Consider the following 17,821-nt stretch of genomic DNA (forward strand, 5'->3'; position numbering starts at 1 on the left):
ACTGGGCGCTTGTGAAGCTCCCCCTGTCATCGTGTTGTCACCCGACTGACTAAAAATAACTAATAGTAATAATGCCAATAATATAATTACACAGCCAAATTGGAATTTCCGAAAGAAACAGGAACCTAAACGCATCATGAGAACCATGGAGACTCAACCCAGCCTGCTGCTCGTGTCCGCGGCGGGAGGGCGCAGATAGTTGTGTTTTTTCGTCACCAAAAACGGCTTTAAAATCACATTTAAATGAGAAACTGAAGCATGAACTTAAACCGATACGATAGCGGAGAACTTGCTCTTTACAAAGAAGCATTGTAGACGTTTACTGTTCATCTACAGTTTGCTTGAGGCGGACTTAAACCTCTCTTCGACACACTGCTCCGTCTCTTTGCCCTGCAATTTCTTATTGTAAATGCTTTAAAAATACACAAACACCACAAACAATGAGGTTAAACAGCGAGATAACATGTTTCTGCAGACATCTCATGCATAAACACCTAGTTTCTGCGGACATGTTTTCATTAGCCCGAGGTTTTCTCAGTGTCTGCAAACACACTAGGGCTGATGGAAGAAACTGTCCAGGCACGAAGTCCCACAGCGTTTTCCTAAATTTAGTTAGTTTAACTTCTTAGTTACTGATTCAGATATTCCTGTATTATAAATATTACTATGTGAAATAGAAAGAAAGCTATGACTTCAACTAGTTGTTTTAAACTAAGATCTACGTTGCTTTAATAAACTGCATCCTTGTTCACTGACCTTTATCGAACATTAGTTGAATCAAAATAATAATTATTCAACTTACCTTCACTGTTTCAGTACTTAAAATAAAAATATTTAACAATTAAACATGTGAGCTACAGCTATAAACATGTTAGTATGAAATATAGGTTAGACACGCCCATTATAAAAGGGCTCAATACTTCGAATGTTAGTACAATACTTGAGCGGGGTTTTGAAGCACAAAAAACTGCACCTAATAAAATCTGATGCAGTATGATTGAACAGGCCTGAAGTAAATCTACCTTATACAGGTTTTTTGTTTTCTGCTGGACAACATACAAAAAGGCACATTATAAACACCCCTGGCCTTGCTTTCACGGATATAACAGAAAAAGAATGTCATAAATTTTCGATTAAATATTTTAATAATAACTATTTGTTTAAAGTTTCTCAGGGTCACATATTTTAGACAATTTAAGGTATATGTAATACAATATATACATAATGGTCACTTTTTAAACTATGCATATTATTAGAGCCACTAGATATGGCTATTGTTCAGCATAGGCTCTATAGCTAAAACCTTGGGATTGGCAAGTTTTGAATTATTTGAACTCGTAGTCAAAGATAATGCTGTTTTTCCAGTTTCAAGTCAGACCCCTGCCCTGCTAATTAAGTACCTGTTAGCTGATAAAGTGAAAATGTATAGCTAACTTTTCTTTTTCAGCTTACTAAGATTAGCTAGATAGCTGTACAGTAGTAGTAGCACTGCGTAATTCTGGCTTGGATAGTGTGTAATATGGCCTGCCGATGGCTAATAATATATCTATATCTATATCTATATATATATATATCTATATCTATATATATCTATCTATCTATCTATCTATCTAAATATATATATATATATATATATATATATATATATATATAATTTGTAATTAGTTTAATAATTATGCAGAATTTTATCACTCAAATTGTCATAATTTAAAACATTTATATATTTGTGTCAGGTAAGGGGTAATAGATCAATAGCTTTACTCCATGAGGACTGATTGTGCTTTTATGTTACTCCTAAAGGCCAATTCTGAAACAGAAAAACAGCATTTAGACAGTTTTTGAACTAAAATTAACAAGAGGAAAGAAAGCAAAGGTTTGGGTCTAATCCCCAAAACAAATAAAGTCCCCATATGCACTGAATTCCTTGCTCATATTTATCTTCATTACCACTACAACCATCTTAGGCTTTTTCATTCCACACAAAACAGGAAGTGTGATTTTTTTTTTCCTGTAATTTTTACAAACCTACAGAAGATGGTTACCTAAAGAGAGTAGCTCAGTCCTGGATAGTCCCCTAGATAGATCCCACAGAGAAGGCAGTTGTTGGCTAAGCTAATGTCGATTATGGACAACACCTGCTATCCGCTGCATGAGACTGTGGAGGACCTGAGTCCTTCAACAGCAGGACGGAGTGCTATTGCAGGTCGTTATCTTTAGCAGTCAAACTGTACAATATCCAAACAGGATAAACACTGTCTAAAAATACATGTTCATCACTTCCACTGTTTGCTCTGTAGATAATCAAATATTATTGTTAACAATTATAATTCTACTCAACATTTTAACCATTTGTATATAGCATATTATTGTGGAATTTAAAAAAATTCTAATGATTTTATTAATCTATTTTTTCTTTCTACTTTTATTTTTCCAACATATAGTTTCACTATTCTTCCTTTGTAAAAACATATCCGACGGAGATCTCTTCCTGTTGTACCAGTGTGGGATTAAATAAAGTTTAATGATGTAATCTAATTTTAAACTGATGAAATGACCAATACACGAATTCAAAGTAACTTAATTATAAACGTATTGTAGAAATGAGTAGAAATGTATATTTAATTGTATTGTTTAACAAGAAAATGTCAGTTTAAAACATTTAAAAAATCCAACTAAAATCAGTAACTAAATATAAACTTTTACTTTATTTTCAGTATTTTTCAGTATTTAAGTTTGGCTGAGCATTTCTAACTTTGAACCACCAATACTGACTCAAATTGCTGAGTTCAAACTCAGAGAAGGTACCCACACCCACAAGAGGCTTAATATTCAAATGAACTAACTGCTTGACAACCATGAGTCATTATTCAAAGCAAATCAAGAAAATATATATATATGTATATATATACACAAACACACAACACTAGAGTCAAGCAGTGAAAGTACTGAAACACTTAATTTTAGGAGTTCCAGCTTACAGCCACTGACATTTGGCCAAAAAGCAGCTATGGTTAAGGAAGTGGAGAGTTTCCTGCCAGAACTTTCCAGACTAACTGTTTAATCTATTCCTGTTTATGTGAACATTGTCAGCTCTGGATATTTACTTGTAATTTTCTTTTGATGGGTGTTATTAGCGATGATTAGCGTTTTGACTGCACTGGGATGCAGTAGCCAGTGAACTGGGATGCAATATGATGATGCTGAGCCTGGTGGAGCTATAGTCTGTTTGCCTGTCTAAGAGCTGTAGTGCTGTTAAACTGTTAGATTTATCCATATTACACATTTCACGGAGCCAGAGCTATAATTCGTGTATCATTAATTAATGAAAATCTACAGTAAATTGAGGGCACAGAGTGTGTGGAGTTAACGAGTTACACTGTTTCCTCCACCAACTCATGTGTGTTTGCAGGCACCGAAATAACCTCAGTTTTATGAAAAGGTATCCGACGGGGATCATTGTTTTGACATAGCATGTGTGGACAAACATGTTGCCTCGCTGTTTACCTCGTTTTTGAGGGGTTATTTTAGATTTTAACGCATTTAGAAGAAAAATGTCGGAGAAAAGACACGAATCGGTGCCTCACGGCGCGGCGGACAGGGCAGGTTTAAAGGCTTCCAAAACAAATTGCAGAAAACTAATAAAGTTTATAAAGCTTCCCTATAAAGAGAAAGTTCTTCTCTATCGATTCGATTTGAAATTTTTATCTACTTTCACCTTCAGATATTGTTTTAACGTAGTTTATTAAGAGGAGAAAACACAAGAGCCAAGGTCTTCTCGCTGCAGCTGTGAGCTGCAGGCAGGGTTGAGTCTCCACGGTTCTCGTGTTGTATTTAAGTTCCAGTCACTGTGCGGAGATTTCTATCGTCTCATCGACAAACACCACTCTCTTAACGACATGGCAGAAGTCGCTCCCGCAGCAGCCCCAGCACCGGCCGCCGAGGCAGCTCCAGCAAAGGCCCCGGCCAAGAAGAAGAAGGCATCAGCAAGCAAGACTATCAAGAAGTCTGGCCCGTCCGCTAGCGAGCTCATCGTAAAAGCTGTGAAAGAGTCCAAAGAACGTAAAGGACTCTCTCTGGCTGCTATTAAGAAGGATCTCGTCGCTCGCGGTTACGACGTAGAGCATAACTCTGCTCACGTCAGGCGCGCTTTGAAAAGCCTGGTGCAGAAAGGCGCTCTGGTCCACACCACCGGAACCGGGGCATCCGGTTCTTTCAAGGCAGCAAAGCCAGCGGAGAAGCCCAAGAAGGCAGCCAAAAAGCCCGCTGCTAAAGTAAAGAAGCCGGCGGCAAAGAAGGCAACTGCAGCTAAGAAACCAGCCACCGCCAAGAAGCCCAAAGCAGCAAAAGCCACCCCGAAGAAGGCAAAGAAGCCCACGGCAGCTGCAAAGAAGGCTGTGGCCAAGAAGGCAAAGAGCCCCAAGGTGAAGAAGACAGCCGCGCCCAAGAAAGCAGCGACCCCCAAAAAGCCTGCAAAGAAGGCTGCAAAGCCTAAAGCTGCTAAGGCCAAGAAGGCTACACCAAAGAAGAAGTAAACCACTCGCTTCTTCTTCGCAACAAAAGGCTCTTTTTAGAGCCACCAGCTGTTTCTCTGAGAGATCCTCCGGTTGCTCATCGGACTCCTTTATGCTTCATGTTGGCTTTATCACAGACTGTAATTGGACTGGTTCCTATCCCACCCGCCTCTGGACTGTAAATATCCACGAAGAATTACCCTTTTGGTGTGTGTGTGTGTGTGTGTGGTTTTTTTTCCTGAAAATTTAAAGCTTGTAAATATGCTTTCTGATGTGCTGTTAACGTGTACTGTTTGCACTTTCTATTCGAAAGTCTGTTCATAAATAAAACTTATTTTTACATCAATATTGTTATTGTTCCTGTCATGGCACAGCCTTAGAAGTCTGTTTAACTCAGGTTGAGCGTGATGAACATGATGCAAATTATTTATACCAAGTTTCCTTGTCGCAGGTGAAATTTTAAAGGGTTTAATGTTAAAAACCGGGTACTAATAATGCAAGGAGAAATGATGTTAAACCAATAAGCTCAGCAAAGCCAGGAGAACCATGAGCTGTCAGGAGGGTGTGTGTGTGGGTTTTTTTTTTTTTTTTTTTTTTTTTTTTAATTAGTCGGGGTGTCCAATTTCACAGCCGCTCACTTCCGGCCTTTTGGAAGACCCAGTCCATGTAGACCAATGCAATCTCTGAATTTGTGACTGGTTTTACACGTCCATAAGTCTCAGCCATCAGCCAAAAACATTAAACAAAAATTAAAACGGGGCTTAAACAAGTAAGAGACATACAATACCTGGTGAGTTCAGTTAAATTGAAAATAAAATATTCTCTAAAATCTTCGATCTTAGAAGATAGTCTGAGTAAAATACATATGTTTTATTTGGTTATGTTTTTTAATGTATGCACTAATTTGATATCTTCTGTGTTCACCAACTCGTCTGTTTGCAGGCTGTAGTAGCTTTCTTGTCTGCTGACAATTTAATGGTGTCGGAAAAATCAATCAATCAATCAATCAATCAATCAATCAATCAATCTTTATGGGCAGACTTCATGTCCATAAAAACAAGACAGAAATACACCCCCCCCCCCCCCCCCCCCCACACACACACACACACACAAAGAATAAACCAAAATATACATAAAACACAATTACTTAAAAAAAATCAATAAATACACAAACACTTCAACCAGTGCTTTCTCAGACTGGATGAGTAATGGGAACCACTCACTGTCGGATCTGTGAGTGCTAAAATTACACTGTTACTCGAACCATCCAGTCATTCTCTAAAATTGAACATTAACTTTCTTAAAAGTGCTTTAAAAGTCCAAACACCCACAGCTACAAACATCTGGCTGGCACCACCCCTTCTAGGTATCCTGCAAAGGATTCTCATCGCATCATTATATGCAACATGCAGCTTCTGCATGCTACATTGTTTGTAGGATGTGCAATACGCTTTAAACAAAGCCACTTTAACTGGAAGTGAACAAAAGCTGAATTTGCGTGTGATAGTATTTGCCTGCACATAGAGCTTACACCGTTGTCATCATCATCATTCATTTGCTCAGTAATAAAGTGGCCGAGGTATTTCATCTTTTTATAAACTTCAAGAGTTTTTTGGGGCAGTTTAAACAAAGGAAAATGTAGGTGTTTATCCTGCTTGGTTCTACATATCAAAACAGCACTTTTAACAGCATTGTACTTTATATCATATTGCACACCATATTCAGTACAGACATTGAGAAGATCCTGTAACCCAGCACTGCTTGGACTAAAAACAACCAGGTCATCTGCATACATAAGATGATTTATCAGTGCTTCACCTAATATACACCCAGTGTTACAGGCTCTCAGCTGTATGGACAAATCATCAACATATAGATTAAATAAAATTGGAGACAAAATCCCACCCTGTCTAACACCATTGCTGACACCAAAGGGGGCAGAAATACTGCTTCCCCATTTAACCTGCATGTTCTGATGAGCGTACCAGTAAGAAAGAATCCTCACGATGTACTGAGGAACTCCCCGTCTCTTCAGTTTATCAAAAAGGCTTCTGTGGTTCACAGAAATCCAGAACCAGAACACACTAACTCTGTCAAACAAGATTCTTTCTAACACCTTAGATAAAATACTGGCTAGTGCAATCGGCCTATAATTATCCAAACAGCTCACATTTGCAGCTTTGTCCTTCATAACTGGTACCAGTAAAATACACAGCATTGAGTCTGGTAATATGCCATGAATCATAAACCCAGTGAAACAGAGTGCTAGAAGAGGAGCTAGCCTTACACTAGCATGTTTTAAATGTTCTGCAGTGATGTGATCCAAACCAGAGGATTTATCATCAGATAACCTATGAATGGCTCCATATACTTCATATGTCCTTACACTTATTGTGTCATTACTCATGTCAAAATTGTCCTCATATGGTTCACTTTTTATACAGTTAAACAACGCACTGTAATGCTGTCTCCATAATGCTGCAATGTTATCTGCCCCAGAAACACCTTCAACAGTTGATGGTAGAAATGGTTTACAGTCATTAAGAGCTCTTTTCAAAAATCTGTCATATTATTACACAACATTTTCCTGGACAAAGAATCTGCTGTCAGCATTTGCTCATTTTTAGTTATAAAGCGAACAGCGTACTTATATCTGGCATTAGCACATTTTTTCTGGGCCTTGTTTAGGTCTTCTAGCCATGGCCCAACATTTATAAGCTATGCGAGCTTGATCATGGTACATGGATACATGTTCTTTCCAGCCAGGTCTGATGTTAGGTTTCTTATGCTTATATTGTTTATCAAGCAGTGTACCACTTTCATACAGAGCAGTCACTATATCATCATACATGGAGCAGAGTAAATGTTTATGCACAGCATTCTTACAGTTGACATCCTTGCACAAAATAGCTTCTTTGGGCAAAGAAATGTTGTTCAGATGTATATCGGTATTACTATGATAAGCTAAGAAATCATCTTCACCAAATGCTGACCAGTCTAATTTTACACTGGTAGCAATATTAGCAATATTATTTCCAGTTGTTGCTGGCATTTGTTCCACATTCACAGTAAAACCAAAAGGTATATGGCCTGACAGAGTTACCTCATACCTAATAGTCATGTTTGCTAAAGCTGCATGTCCATCAGCTGTACAGATACAGTGGTCCAGCCATGATGTACTATGTCAGGCTTCACTTATGTATGTATAGCTCTCTGCAGGCAGTAACATTTGGGTAGACAGGATAAGATTGTTAACTTCACAAAAGTGGGTTAAGTGGTTAGCAAACCAAGAACTGCTGTCTGTGAGATCAGCATTAAAATCACCCAAAACATATGCTGTAAGTATCGTTGTCTTGAATAAATGTATTAATAAAGGCCAGCCTACTAAGGTATTCTTGCTCATTTTGACAAGAGGGAGCATACATATTAAGAATGATAAAACTACTATTATTTTGTGTATATTGTATACCAATACACCAGTCTACATTCAGTCTAATTGGCTTTATCTTTTAAATGATTTGATAAAAGTTGTGTTTTCCATTAAGCTCTGCGTTTTGGGGTGTGTTTCATTCAGCTCTGGTTTGAATCACTGCGCTTAATCTATGGCTTCACTTCCTTATCAGGACTTTTGATTTTCCCGCTTCAACAGACGAGCCATTGATCACGCGCACAGATTGGACCAATTAGCGCTGCCCACACGCCGGCGCTGGCTTTATAAGACTGGTGACGGCACTGAAGAAAGGAAGCCGATAGTTACTAAACATGGCTAGAACGAAGCAGACAGCACGTAAATCCACCGGAGGAAAGGCTCCCAGGAAGCAGCTAGCTACAAAGGCTGCCCGTAAGAGTGCCCCGGCCACCGGTGGCGTGAAGAAGCCTCACCGCTACAGGCCCGGAACCGTGGCTTTGAGGGAGATCCGCCGTTACCAAAAATCTACTGAGTTGTTGATCCGCAAGCTACCCTTCCAGCGCCTGGTCCGGGAGATCGCTCAGGACTTTAAAACCGACCTGCGCTTCCAGAGCTCTGCTGTTATGGCTTTGCAGGAGGCAAGCGAGGCGTACCTGGTCGGTTTATTCGAGGACACCAACCTGTGCGCCATTCACGCCAAGAGGGTCACTATCATGCCCAAAGATATCCAGTTAGCCCGCCGCATCCGCGGAGAGAGGGCATAAGCTGATCTGAGACCACTTTATACACAACGGCTCTTTTAAGAGCCACACAACTACATCTGAAGAGCTAATTTCACAAGTCAATAGTCCCTGATTATGAAAACTTGTTACAAACTGTTCGTAAGAGAGCACGGGAAAATGCTGTTCTACCTCTCACTTGGCTCTGTGGTGAAAGAAAAATAATTAAATTAGAAACATCGAAAGTTGTCATTTTAGAGAACGTTTCACAGGAGATTAAAACTCGTGTCCGTGAAGGGTTTTTTTTTTTTAAACTTTTCTGATATAACTCTAAATAGAAAATGTTCACCTTAAATCACAAACACAGCGCAGCTCTGAGCCACCGGCTTAGAAGCCATTTCTAGAGACTACGTCACAGCGCGTTATGGCATCCATTTTGTTTAAAAAAAAAAAAAAGTTATGTCCCAAGGCAACTAATGTTAGGTTTTTACAGGGAAATAGAGTTTCATTGAGAAATGAGCAAGACAGTCATTTTAAGGTTAGGAAAGGTGGATATTGGAAAGCTAGGTGGGAAAAAAGTTAACATTGTTAACTTCACATCAGCGGCGTCGCCATTTTTGTTTGGGGCACGAAGCCAGCCCGACGAGTTACTTACAGCCACAACGGCCGTTTCAACGGCCCATAAGTTCTATGTACAATCACGTTGCAATGTTTAAGAGTCTCATTAGCAGTTTCACAAAATTCGGTGTACCCAAGCCACTAGTTGTAAAGTTGGAACACTTATTTCTTAAGAGGAGTTGTGTGGCTCTTAAAAGAGCCGTTGTGTTGGAATCAAGACAGTAGCGTTAACCTCCGAAACCGTATAGAGTACGGCCCTGCCTTTTAAGAGCATACACCACATCCATTGCGGTCACAGTCTTTCTCTTGGCGTGCTCGGTGTAGGTGACTGCATCGCGGATCACGTTCTCCAGGAACACCTTAAGTACACCACGGGTCTCCTCGTAAATCAGGCCGGAGATACGCTTCACACCACCGCGACGGGCTAGACGACGAATGGCAGGCTTAGTAATGCCTTGGATATTATCACGGAGAACTTTGCGGTGCCGTTTAGCGCCTCCTTTCCCGAGTCCCTTTCCTCCTTTCCCGCGTCCACTCATTTTGTCAGCTTAAGTGATACTGATGAAAAGTCACCGCACGGGTGCGACTTTAAGTCAGTACAACGGACGTATTTGAAAAACCCCAGCGACAACGTGATTTGAGGACGTAATAGGAAACAGGGACCTGCCCTTTCGAGTATGGTTGTTCTCGTTGTGTCTGAACATGAATTAAAACATTTAAAACAGTTTTTAATATCAGCGACATATTTACAGATAATCACATTTGAATCAAAGAGACACATGCTTTTCAATTTTAACAATTTATTGGCATTTAAACGTCTTGATGCATGCTCAATCATCCAGGTAAGTAAATCTCCAAAGGTTCATTCTGTTTATCTGGACGTAGCGTTTTCCAGATGAACAGAATCAACTTTTGGAGATTATTGGTGTTTAATTTTATTTAAATGTTTAATTTTATTTTGATGGTTTGATGGTTATCTGATGATGTTGGACTAGAAATATTTACTCCCATTATTTTCTATTCTATTACAGACTACTAGCAACCATCGTGATGCCCCGGCCAGCTACCGGCTCCTTTCGCCAACCTACACAGCTATGCAACCTCCCCAGCAAATAGTCTGTGTTCAGTGCCTTCTCTCACGACAGTATGCTTTGAAACAATCACAAATTCATTGTAATCTTAAATCTTAATCTTAAAACACTAATTTATGTTGCTGAATATCATCATATTTAGCTTTTTTAGATTCCAGAGACTCTGAGGCAAGAATTAATTTCTAAATTCTCTTTGTGCATTTACAGGTAAACAATATCTAATATTTTATCTAAATGACTGCTTTGTCTTTGAAAAGGTGAAGAGTGACGGTGACGGTCCAGTTCTACTTCAAGTACATCCTTACGGTGGCTCACAAGACAAGGCCACATTCCTGTCCTGCCAGAAGAAAAGAGAAACTTCAGAGTCTTCACGCAGTTCAACCACACCTGTCATATTCCGTATGACAGGGGTCTCAAACTCCAGTCCTCCAGGGCCGGTGTCATGCAACTTTTCCATGTGTCCCTGGTGCAACACACCTGAATACAATAGGTCAGTAGGTCATTAGCAAGAGTATAGAACTTGACTGCATGCTAACCCTACTCAAGTAAATTTAAGTAAATGTATGTATTTGGAAACATATACTTCTAAAAATACTTTTATTGCACCATGTTCATTCACTCATGAGCTGCTGTAACATGACTCAAATGGCTGAATTGCCAACGCAGCATGCAGTCAAGTTCTATACTCTTGCTAATGACCTACTAGGTGTGTTGTAACAGGGACACATGGAAAAGTTGCCCTCGAGGACTGGAGTTTGAGACCCCTGCTGTATGGTGTTCATGCAGTTTTCTACCCCACAGTTACAGCATGTCTGACTGCCTGCTCAGCGTATGCAAAAATATATGATGAGATGATGAGTTTAAGCATGTGATGAGAAAGGCCTTCCATTATGGTGTTTGTCATCACATGTCACAGACATCTGGATGATCATCTGGAATAAACAAGAAACTAAAAACTTGTTACTTCATCTTTTATCTTTATTATTGTTCTTATTTCCCTCTTCCATGTTACTGTGTCAGCTTGTCAGCATCTACAGTGGGGCAAAAAAGTATTTAGTCAGCCACCGATTGTGCAAGTTCCCCCACCTAAAATGATGACAGAGGTCAGTAATTTGCACCAGAGGTACACTTCAACTGTGAGAGACAGAATGTGAAAAAAAAAAAAAAAAAATCCATGAATCCACATGGTAGGATTTGTAAAGAATTCATTCGTAAATCAGGGTGGAAAATAAGTATTTGGTCAATAACAAAAATACAACTCAATACTTTGTAACATAACCTTTGTTGGCAATAACAGAGGTCAAACGTTTACTATAGGTCTTTACCAGGTTTGCACACACAGTAGCTGGTATTTTAGCCCATTCCTCCATGCAGATCTTCTCGAGAGCAGTGATGTTTTGGGGCTGTCGCCGAGCAACACGGACTTTCAACTCCCGCCACAGATTTTCTATGGGGTTGAGGTCTGGAGACTGGCTAGGCCACTCCAGGACTTTCAAATGCTTCTTACGGAGCCACTCCTTTGTTGCCCGGGCGGTGTGTTTTGGATCTTTGTCATGTTGGAAGACCCAGCCTCGTTTCATCTTCAAAGTTCTCACTGATGGAAGGAGGTTTTGGCTCAAAATCTCACGATATATGGCCCCATTCATTCTGTCCTTAACACGGATCAGTCGTCCTGTCCCCTTGGCAGAAAAACAGCCCCATAGCATGATGTTTCCACCCCCATGCTTCACAGTAGGTATGGTGTTCTTGGGATGCAACTCAGTATTCTTCTTCCTCCAAACACGACGAGTTGAGTTTATACCAAAAAGTTCAACTTTGGTTTCATCTGACCACATGACATTCTCCCAATCCTCTGCTGTATCATCCATGTGCTCTCTGGCAAACTTCAGACGGGCCTGGACATGCACTGGCTTCAGCAGCGGAACACGTCTGGCACTGCGGGATTTGATTCCCTGCCGTTGTAGTGTGTTACTGATGGTGACCTTTGTTACTTTGGTCCCAGCTCTCTGCAGGTCATTCACCAGGTCCCCCCGTGTGGTTCTGGGATCTTTGCTCACCGTTCTCATGATCATTTTGACCCCACGGGATGAGATCTTGCGTGGAGCCCCAGATCGAGGGAGATTATCAGTGGTCTTGTATGCCTTCCATTTTCTGATGATTGCTCCCACAGTTGATTTTTTCACACCAAGCTGCTTGCCTATTGTAGATTCACTCTTCCCAGTCTGGTGCAGGTCTACAATACTTTTCCTGGTGTCCTTCGAAAGCTCTTTGGTCTTGGCCATGGCGGCGTTTGGAGTCTGACTGTTTGAGGCTGTGGACAGGTGTCTTTTATACAGATGATGAGTTCAAACAGGTGCCATTCATACAGGTAACGAGTGGGGGACAGAAAAGCTTCTTACAGAGGACGTTACAGGTCTGTGAGAGCCAGAGATTTTCCTTGTTTGAGGTGACCAAATACTTATTTTCCACCCTAATTTACGAATAAATTCTTTACAAATCCTACCATGTGGATTCATGGATTTTTTTTTTTCACATTCTGTCTCTCACAGTTGAAGTGTACCTCTGGTGCAAATTACTGACCTCTGTCATCATTTTAAGTGGGGGAACTTGCACAATCGGTGGCTGACTAAATACTTTTTTGCCCCACTGTATTTGGGGTTGGGAGTGGAACAGAAAGTAAGGAAACCCAGAGTGCCATTAAAAACAGGAGAGGTTCTTATATTTCAAAAATGGTAAATGGCCTGTATTTGTATAGCGCTTTACTAGTCCCTAAGGACCCCAAAGCGCTTTACACATCCAGTCATGCACCCATTCACACACACATTCACACACTGGTGATGGGATTAATTCAAAAGAAATGACCTCAATGCCATATTTTATTTAGGAACCTTAGAGAGCACTTTGCAAAATAACACATTCTTATAATTTCACCCTCAGATGAGCCAAGCTACGACTGTCAGGGAAGGTGATGTACACTGTAAAAACTGTGATTTGGGTTCATTAATATCTAATAGAAAAGTAATAGTAAGTATTACTCAGTAAAAAACATGTATGTGTTGTTTTAATTAAATCTAAACAAAACTAAACATTTTTGAGATGTTCAATTATTTAAATTTACACAGTTTTGTTTAGGGTAAATTAAGCAATAGTTTGTTTAGCAGATTTAACAAAAATGTATGAGTACCATGAAAAATTAAGAAATCTAATAGATTTAAGTATTGAAAGCATTTTCATTTCAATCATTCTACACTTCCACCCGTAGTCTGCTGTGCCATGTGCAGGACACTCACGGCTCAGCAGTGGATGATCTCCATTTTGTCTGAGGTGAGATTATCTTAATTTGTTCGAATATACAACACGTTTTAAACAATAACGTATAGCAGTTTTAAGTTAAAGTTCTAAACAGTATGATACGTCAAAATTAGATTAATAATGACCACTGTAATGACAGTATCGTATTTTTACGCAAAATGGCATGAAATGGACTGCTAGCAGAAGGTCACTTTCCAAGTCTTCACATCTTTGTTACTTCGCAGCTTTCACTAACCACATGTTTTATCATAAAAAAAAATATATCAATGATATATTTCGATGGACTGTAACCTCCCTCATTTAGTTTTAAAATTTTATGAAAAAGTTTCGCACTCAGTGGTGAGTGATGTAGTTAAAATCGTTTGTGCGGGATTTTGTCAGTCACAGTTTTTCGAAGCTTTTGTCTCCACGCAGTGTTTTTCAGTTGTGGTAATTAAGCTAAAGCGGCTCAGTCCAGCGACATAACTGGTTTTCATATTCATGCTGTCAGAGCCCTGTGACTTTAGTGCAGGCACAGCTCACATAGAGGGATGATGCGAGTTTTCAGGTAAACTTGGTTGTGTATCAGTGAGACCCATGCTCAGTCACGATGTTTATGTTTCTGTAGAACGATCTTCAAGACAAAGGTACATCCAGGAAATAATATAGTAATGCGTGTTTAATGTAACTTAAGTCTTTCATAATTTCTATGTTTAACACCCAATGGCGTTTGGATACAGAGATGACATTGTGTAGATTAAAGGACCTCTTTTCAAGTATGGGAAGCTATATACAGTATATAAATACATAAATAGTGTTATTTCATGTCATGATCTGTCACCAAATTGGTACAGAAAATAGGGTCTATCCCCTTTTTAATCTAATAAAGAGTTTCATTGTTTTATATGTGAGCCTCACCTTTAAAAATGTTAGTATTAATTAAATCAAATTTGTCTTTAACAATTTGTGTGTGTAAAATTTTTACTTCGGAGAGTGCGATTGTTATTAATGTTGTGTTCTTTTCAGTTGTTTACAGTGGCTGGGAAGTGCAAATCACATTTACAACATCGACAACAAAATAACATTTCTGAAAACACTTTTACATTGAAAAAAAAACAAATTAAAAAATTGACAACAAAATAACATTTCAGAAAACACTGAAAACACAAGTCCGCAACAAATTAACAAGTCTGCAACAAAATAAGTGGCTCTTGACGGAAAGGGATTGTCTGAAATACCGGAAGTGACTCAACGATTAGGCTTACTCCATATTTGTAGCACAGAAAAGTGATTTATAGTCAGCTAAACGTGGGATGTCAACAAACGTCGAGAAACTAACTCCTCACAGCGCTTCCTTATTACCCTGATGGTGCTCGCTGCACTACATAGAGAACTGGAAAATGTTTTGCCCGTTTTGTGGCGTTAGCTTCAGCCTATTCACTCCTTTTTGTGCTTCCTGTGGACGGTCTCTGGAGCTTTTGCGGGACACAGACCAGGCTGAAGGATCAGACAACCTACAGTACTGCATTCAATTTTTCAACGAAGGTCACTCATATAGTGTTATCATGGACATGATGTTAAGTTTGCATGGTGTAAAGATGAGTTTAAAGAGTCTTAAAAGTAAACTCAATAATGCTGGACTTAACCGAAGAAAACATTTTCACTCTAGAACAACGATCATTAACGCAATCAGAGCGAAGCTTCAAGGACCTGGGTGATTGTTTGGGTATCGAACAATGTGGCAGGTACTTAAACAAAAGCATCATCTTAAAGTAAAGAGGGATGATGTGATGAAAATACTCCAGGAGCTTAATCCTCATGGATGCCAGGTGAGAACACGCAGAAGATTCATTAGGAGAACCTATCATTTGCTGGGACCCAACTACATGTGGCATGCTGATGGTTATGACAAGCTGAAACCATTCGGTTTGGCCATTTCAGGGTGCATTGATGGGTTTTCAGGTTTTGTGTCTAGAATGTGGACCAACAAATAATAATCCAGCGGTTATAGTTTACTATTACTTGTCATGTGTTGGGAACCTTGGTGTTGTACCGATGAGACTGAGAACTGACTGTGGGAAAGAAAACTGCATTATGGCTGCAGTTCAGTGCGCACTATGTCACCATCATGATGACCACTTCAGCAGAGAGTCCAGTCACATGTTTGGTTCATCAACGAATAACCAGTGAATTGAGTCCTGGTGGTCCATATATAGAAAAGGAAGGTAAATATAACATTTGATTTGCCTGATATTTAAAGGTGTAACAAATTTGAATGTTGTGCAAAAGGGCAGCTGTGGCTACAACTGTAGCTTGCCTCCACCAGTGTGTGAATGTGGAAGTGAATGAATAGTAGTGATGGTAAATTTGATTCTTTTTACTGAATAGAGTGTTAATGAGTCACTCACCAAAGTGAATCGGATTTTTGAGTCATTTGATTCACTGAGTCAGTTGACCAGAGAGTGCAAAAATTGTACATTTTCACTCAAACTTAATTTGTTTCCCTTTTCACGTAAATCCCACTGCTAAGATGAATGATAAAAAAAAAACAACAACAACTATTTTAGAGAGAAAAAAGAGCAAAAACATTTCTAAAATTAAGCAATTTCCTATCAAAATTGCTTAATAAACATTTATTTTGTTTATGTGTATTTTATTAGTATTTTCCTTAAGTGTGTCAAATATATATTTTATATATATTTTCTCATCTAAATGTCCACTGCGCTGTGAGCCAGGGGGCGGTAATGCGCCTTAACATTGGTTGCCAACCAAGAAGAAGAAGAAGCTGTGAGCCAGGAGGGAGGGGGTGAGTGTGTCACTACCCGATCCGTACCGGAAACCCGATCGGTACCCCGCATGCGCGAAAGGTTTCTACTTCCGGTCGTAGCGTTTTACGATAGTTATGGGTCAGAGTATCTGTTAAGATGTTAAGAATAACAAGTATATCTTAAAATGTTTGCAATAATGAAGCATTTCAGTACAATGTAGACAAAAACGAAAAATAAAAAGAAAGTTACGGATCAGGACTCTCCGATCCTTACTGCGCATGTGTAAAGTCTGACCGTACAAATCGGGTCTACCCGATCCGTACCGCGCATGTGCAGATGTTTTCTTCTTCTTCTGTTCGTTTAATGGCAGTTTACTCCCCAGTGTACGAGGATACCGCCACCTGCTGACCGAGCGAATAAACCCTATTATAAACTGAATTATCGTCAATACAAACGTGTGTTAAATCTGATTTAGCGATAGTCGAGTGTGTTTATGCTTGTCTGTGAGGAGAGGATTGTTGGAATAGTGATGATGATTTCCGCTATCACTGTCAATTGTCAGTAAACACTTCATCTGGCTGATGAATCTACACGTGAGATATTACAAAGTCTGCATTATTAACTCTGTAATTAGGCGCCATTCTTCTTATTTTACGGCGCTGTTGCTCAATCGGGGGACACTCTCTGTTGAGGAGAAAAGCATGAATTTCTTTGTACACGGATTATCCATTGTTTAAATGTCCCGGGTAGTCGAAAAGGAGGCAGAGCTGTTGAGAAATGCTAGGAGCTAACTGGGCGATAACCGTATCATTCAAATATATTGAATGTCGCAATGTTGGCAAAGAGAGGAAGTGACGTAAGATTTGCGCATGCGGGGTACCGATCGGGTTTCCGGTACGGATCGGGGAGTGAGTGATTCGTTCGCTCGCTCTTTGATTCAGCACAGGAGGGAGGGGGTTAGTGAGTGAGTGAGTGATTCGTTCGCTCTATGATTCAGCACAGGAGGGAGGGGGTGAGCGAGTTGGATGTTCCCAGAGACTATCAAAGCACATTAATAGAAAGTTTTGTCTAATGTAAGCGTGGATGAAAGGGGTGTCACATAGTGTAGTGGCTAAGAGCTGAAGGCTGCACTGTAAACCCCAACAGTCTACCTGACTTATAAAGTTTGTGGATATAACAATTGAAATTCCTCACAAAGTTGAAACAACTTAAAAAATTTCTTTTCTGTTAACAATTCAAACAGTTATAATTGTATATGGCTTAGAAGTTAAGAGTAAATACTGCTTTCTTAATTATGATTTTTGAGTAAAATTTTTTTTTTCCGAGCTCCGCATGTGTACATCAACTACGTCATGACATTTTCTCTCTAACCTGAACGATAGTGATGTGCGGATCGATACTGAAATATCAATTC

At 39.6% G+C, this 17,821-nt stretch overlaps 3 protein-coding genes across 3 annotated transcripts; 2 read left to right on the forward strand and 1 right to left on the reverse strand.

Moving 5' to 3' along the window:
- Positions 1-3,850: 3,850 nt before the first annotated feature.
- LOC101483325 (histone H1.10) lies at positions 3,851-4,857 on the forward strand. Its single transcript, XM_004564887.6, has one exon. It carries the CDS (start codon positions 3,897-3,899, stop codon positions 4,530-4,532), a length of 636 nt encoding a protein of 211 aa, XP_004564944.2. The 5' UTR covers positions 3,851-3,896; the 3' UTR covers positions 4,533-4,857.
- Positions 4,858-8,273: 3,416 nt separating this feature from the next.
- On the forward strand, positions 8,274-8,696 carry LOC101483048 (histone H3). The gene has a single exon (XM_024805592.2). It carries the CDS (start codon positions 8,274-8,276, stop codon positions 8,682-8,684), a length of 411 nt encoding a protein of 136 aa, XP_024661360.1. The 3' UTR covers positions 8,685-8,696.
- Positions 8,697-9,484: 788 nt separating this feature from the next.
- On the reverse strand, positions 9,485-9,796 carry LOC101482757 (histone H4). The gene has a single exon (XM_004564885.5). The coding sequence runs from the start codon at positions 9,794-9,796 to the stop codon at positions 9,485-9,487; it is 312 nt and encodes a 103-aa protein (XP_004564942.1).
- Positions 9,797-17,821: the final 8,025 nt, after the last annotated feature.

Source organism: Maylandia zebra, linkage group LG17, assembly GCF_041146795.1.
Source record: "Maylandia zebra isolate NMK-2024a linkage group LG17, Mzebra_GT3a, whole genome shotgun sequence".
Taxonomy (NCBI): domain Eukaryota; kingdom Metazoa; phylum Chordata; class Actinopteri; order Cichliformes; family Cichlidae; genus Maylandia; species Maylandia zebra.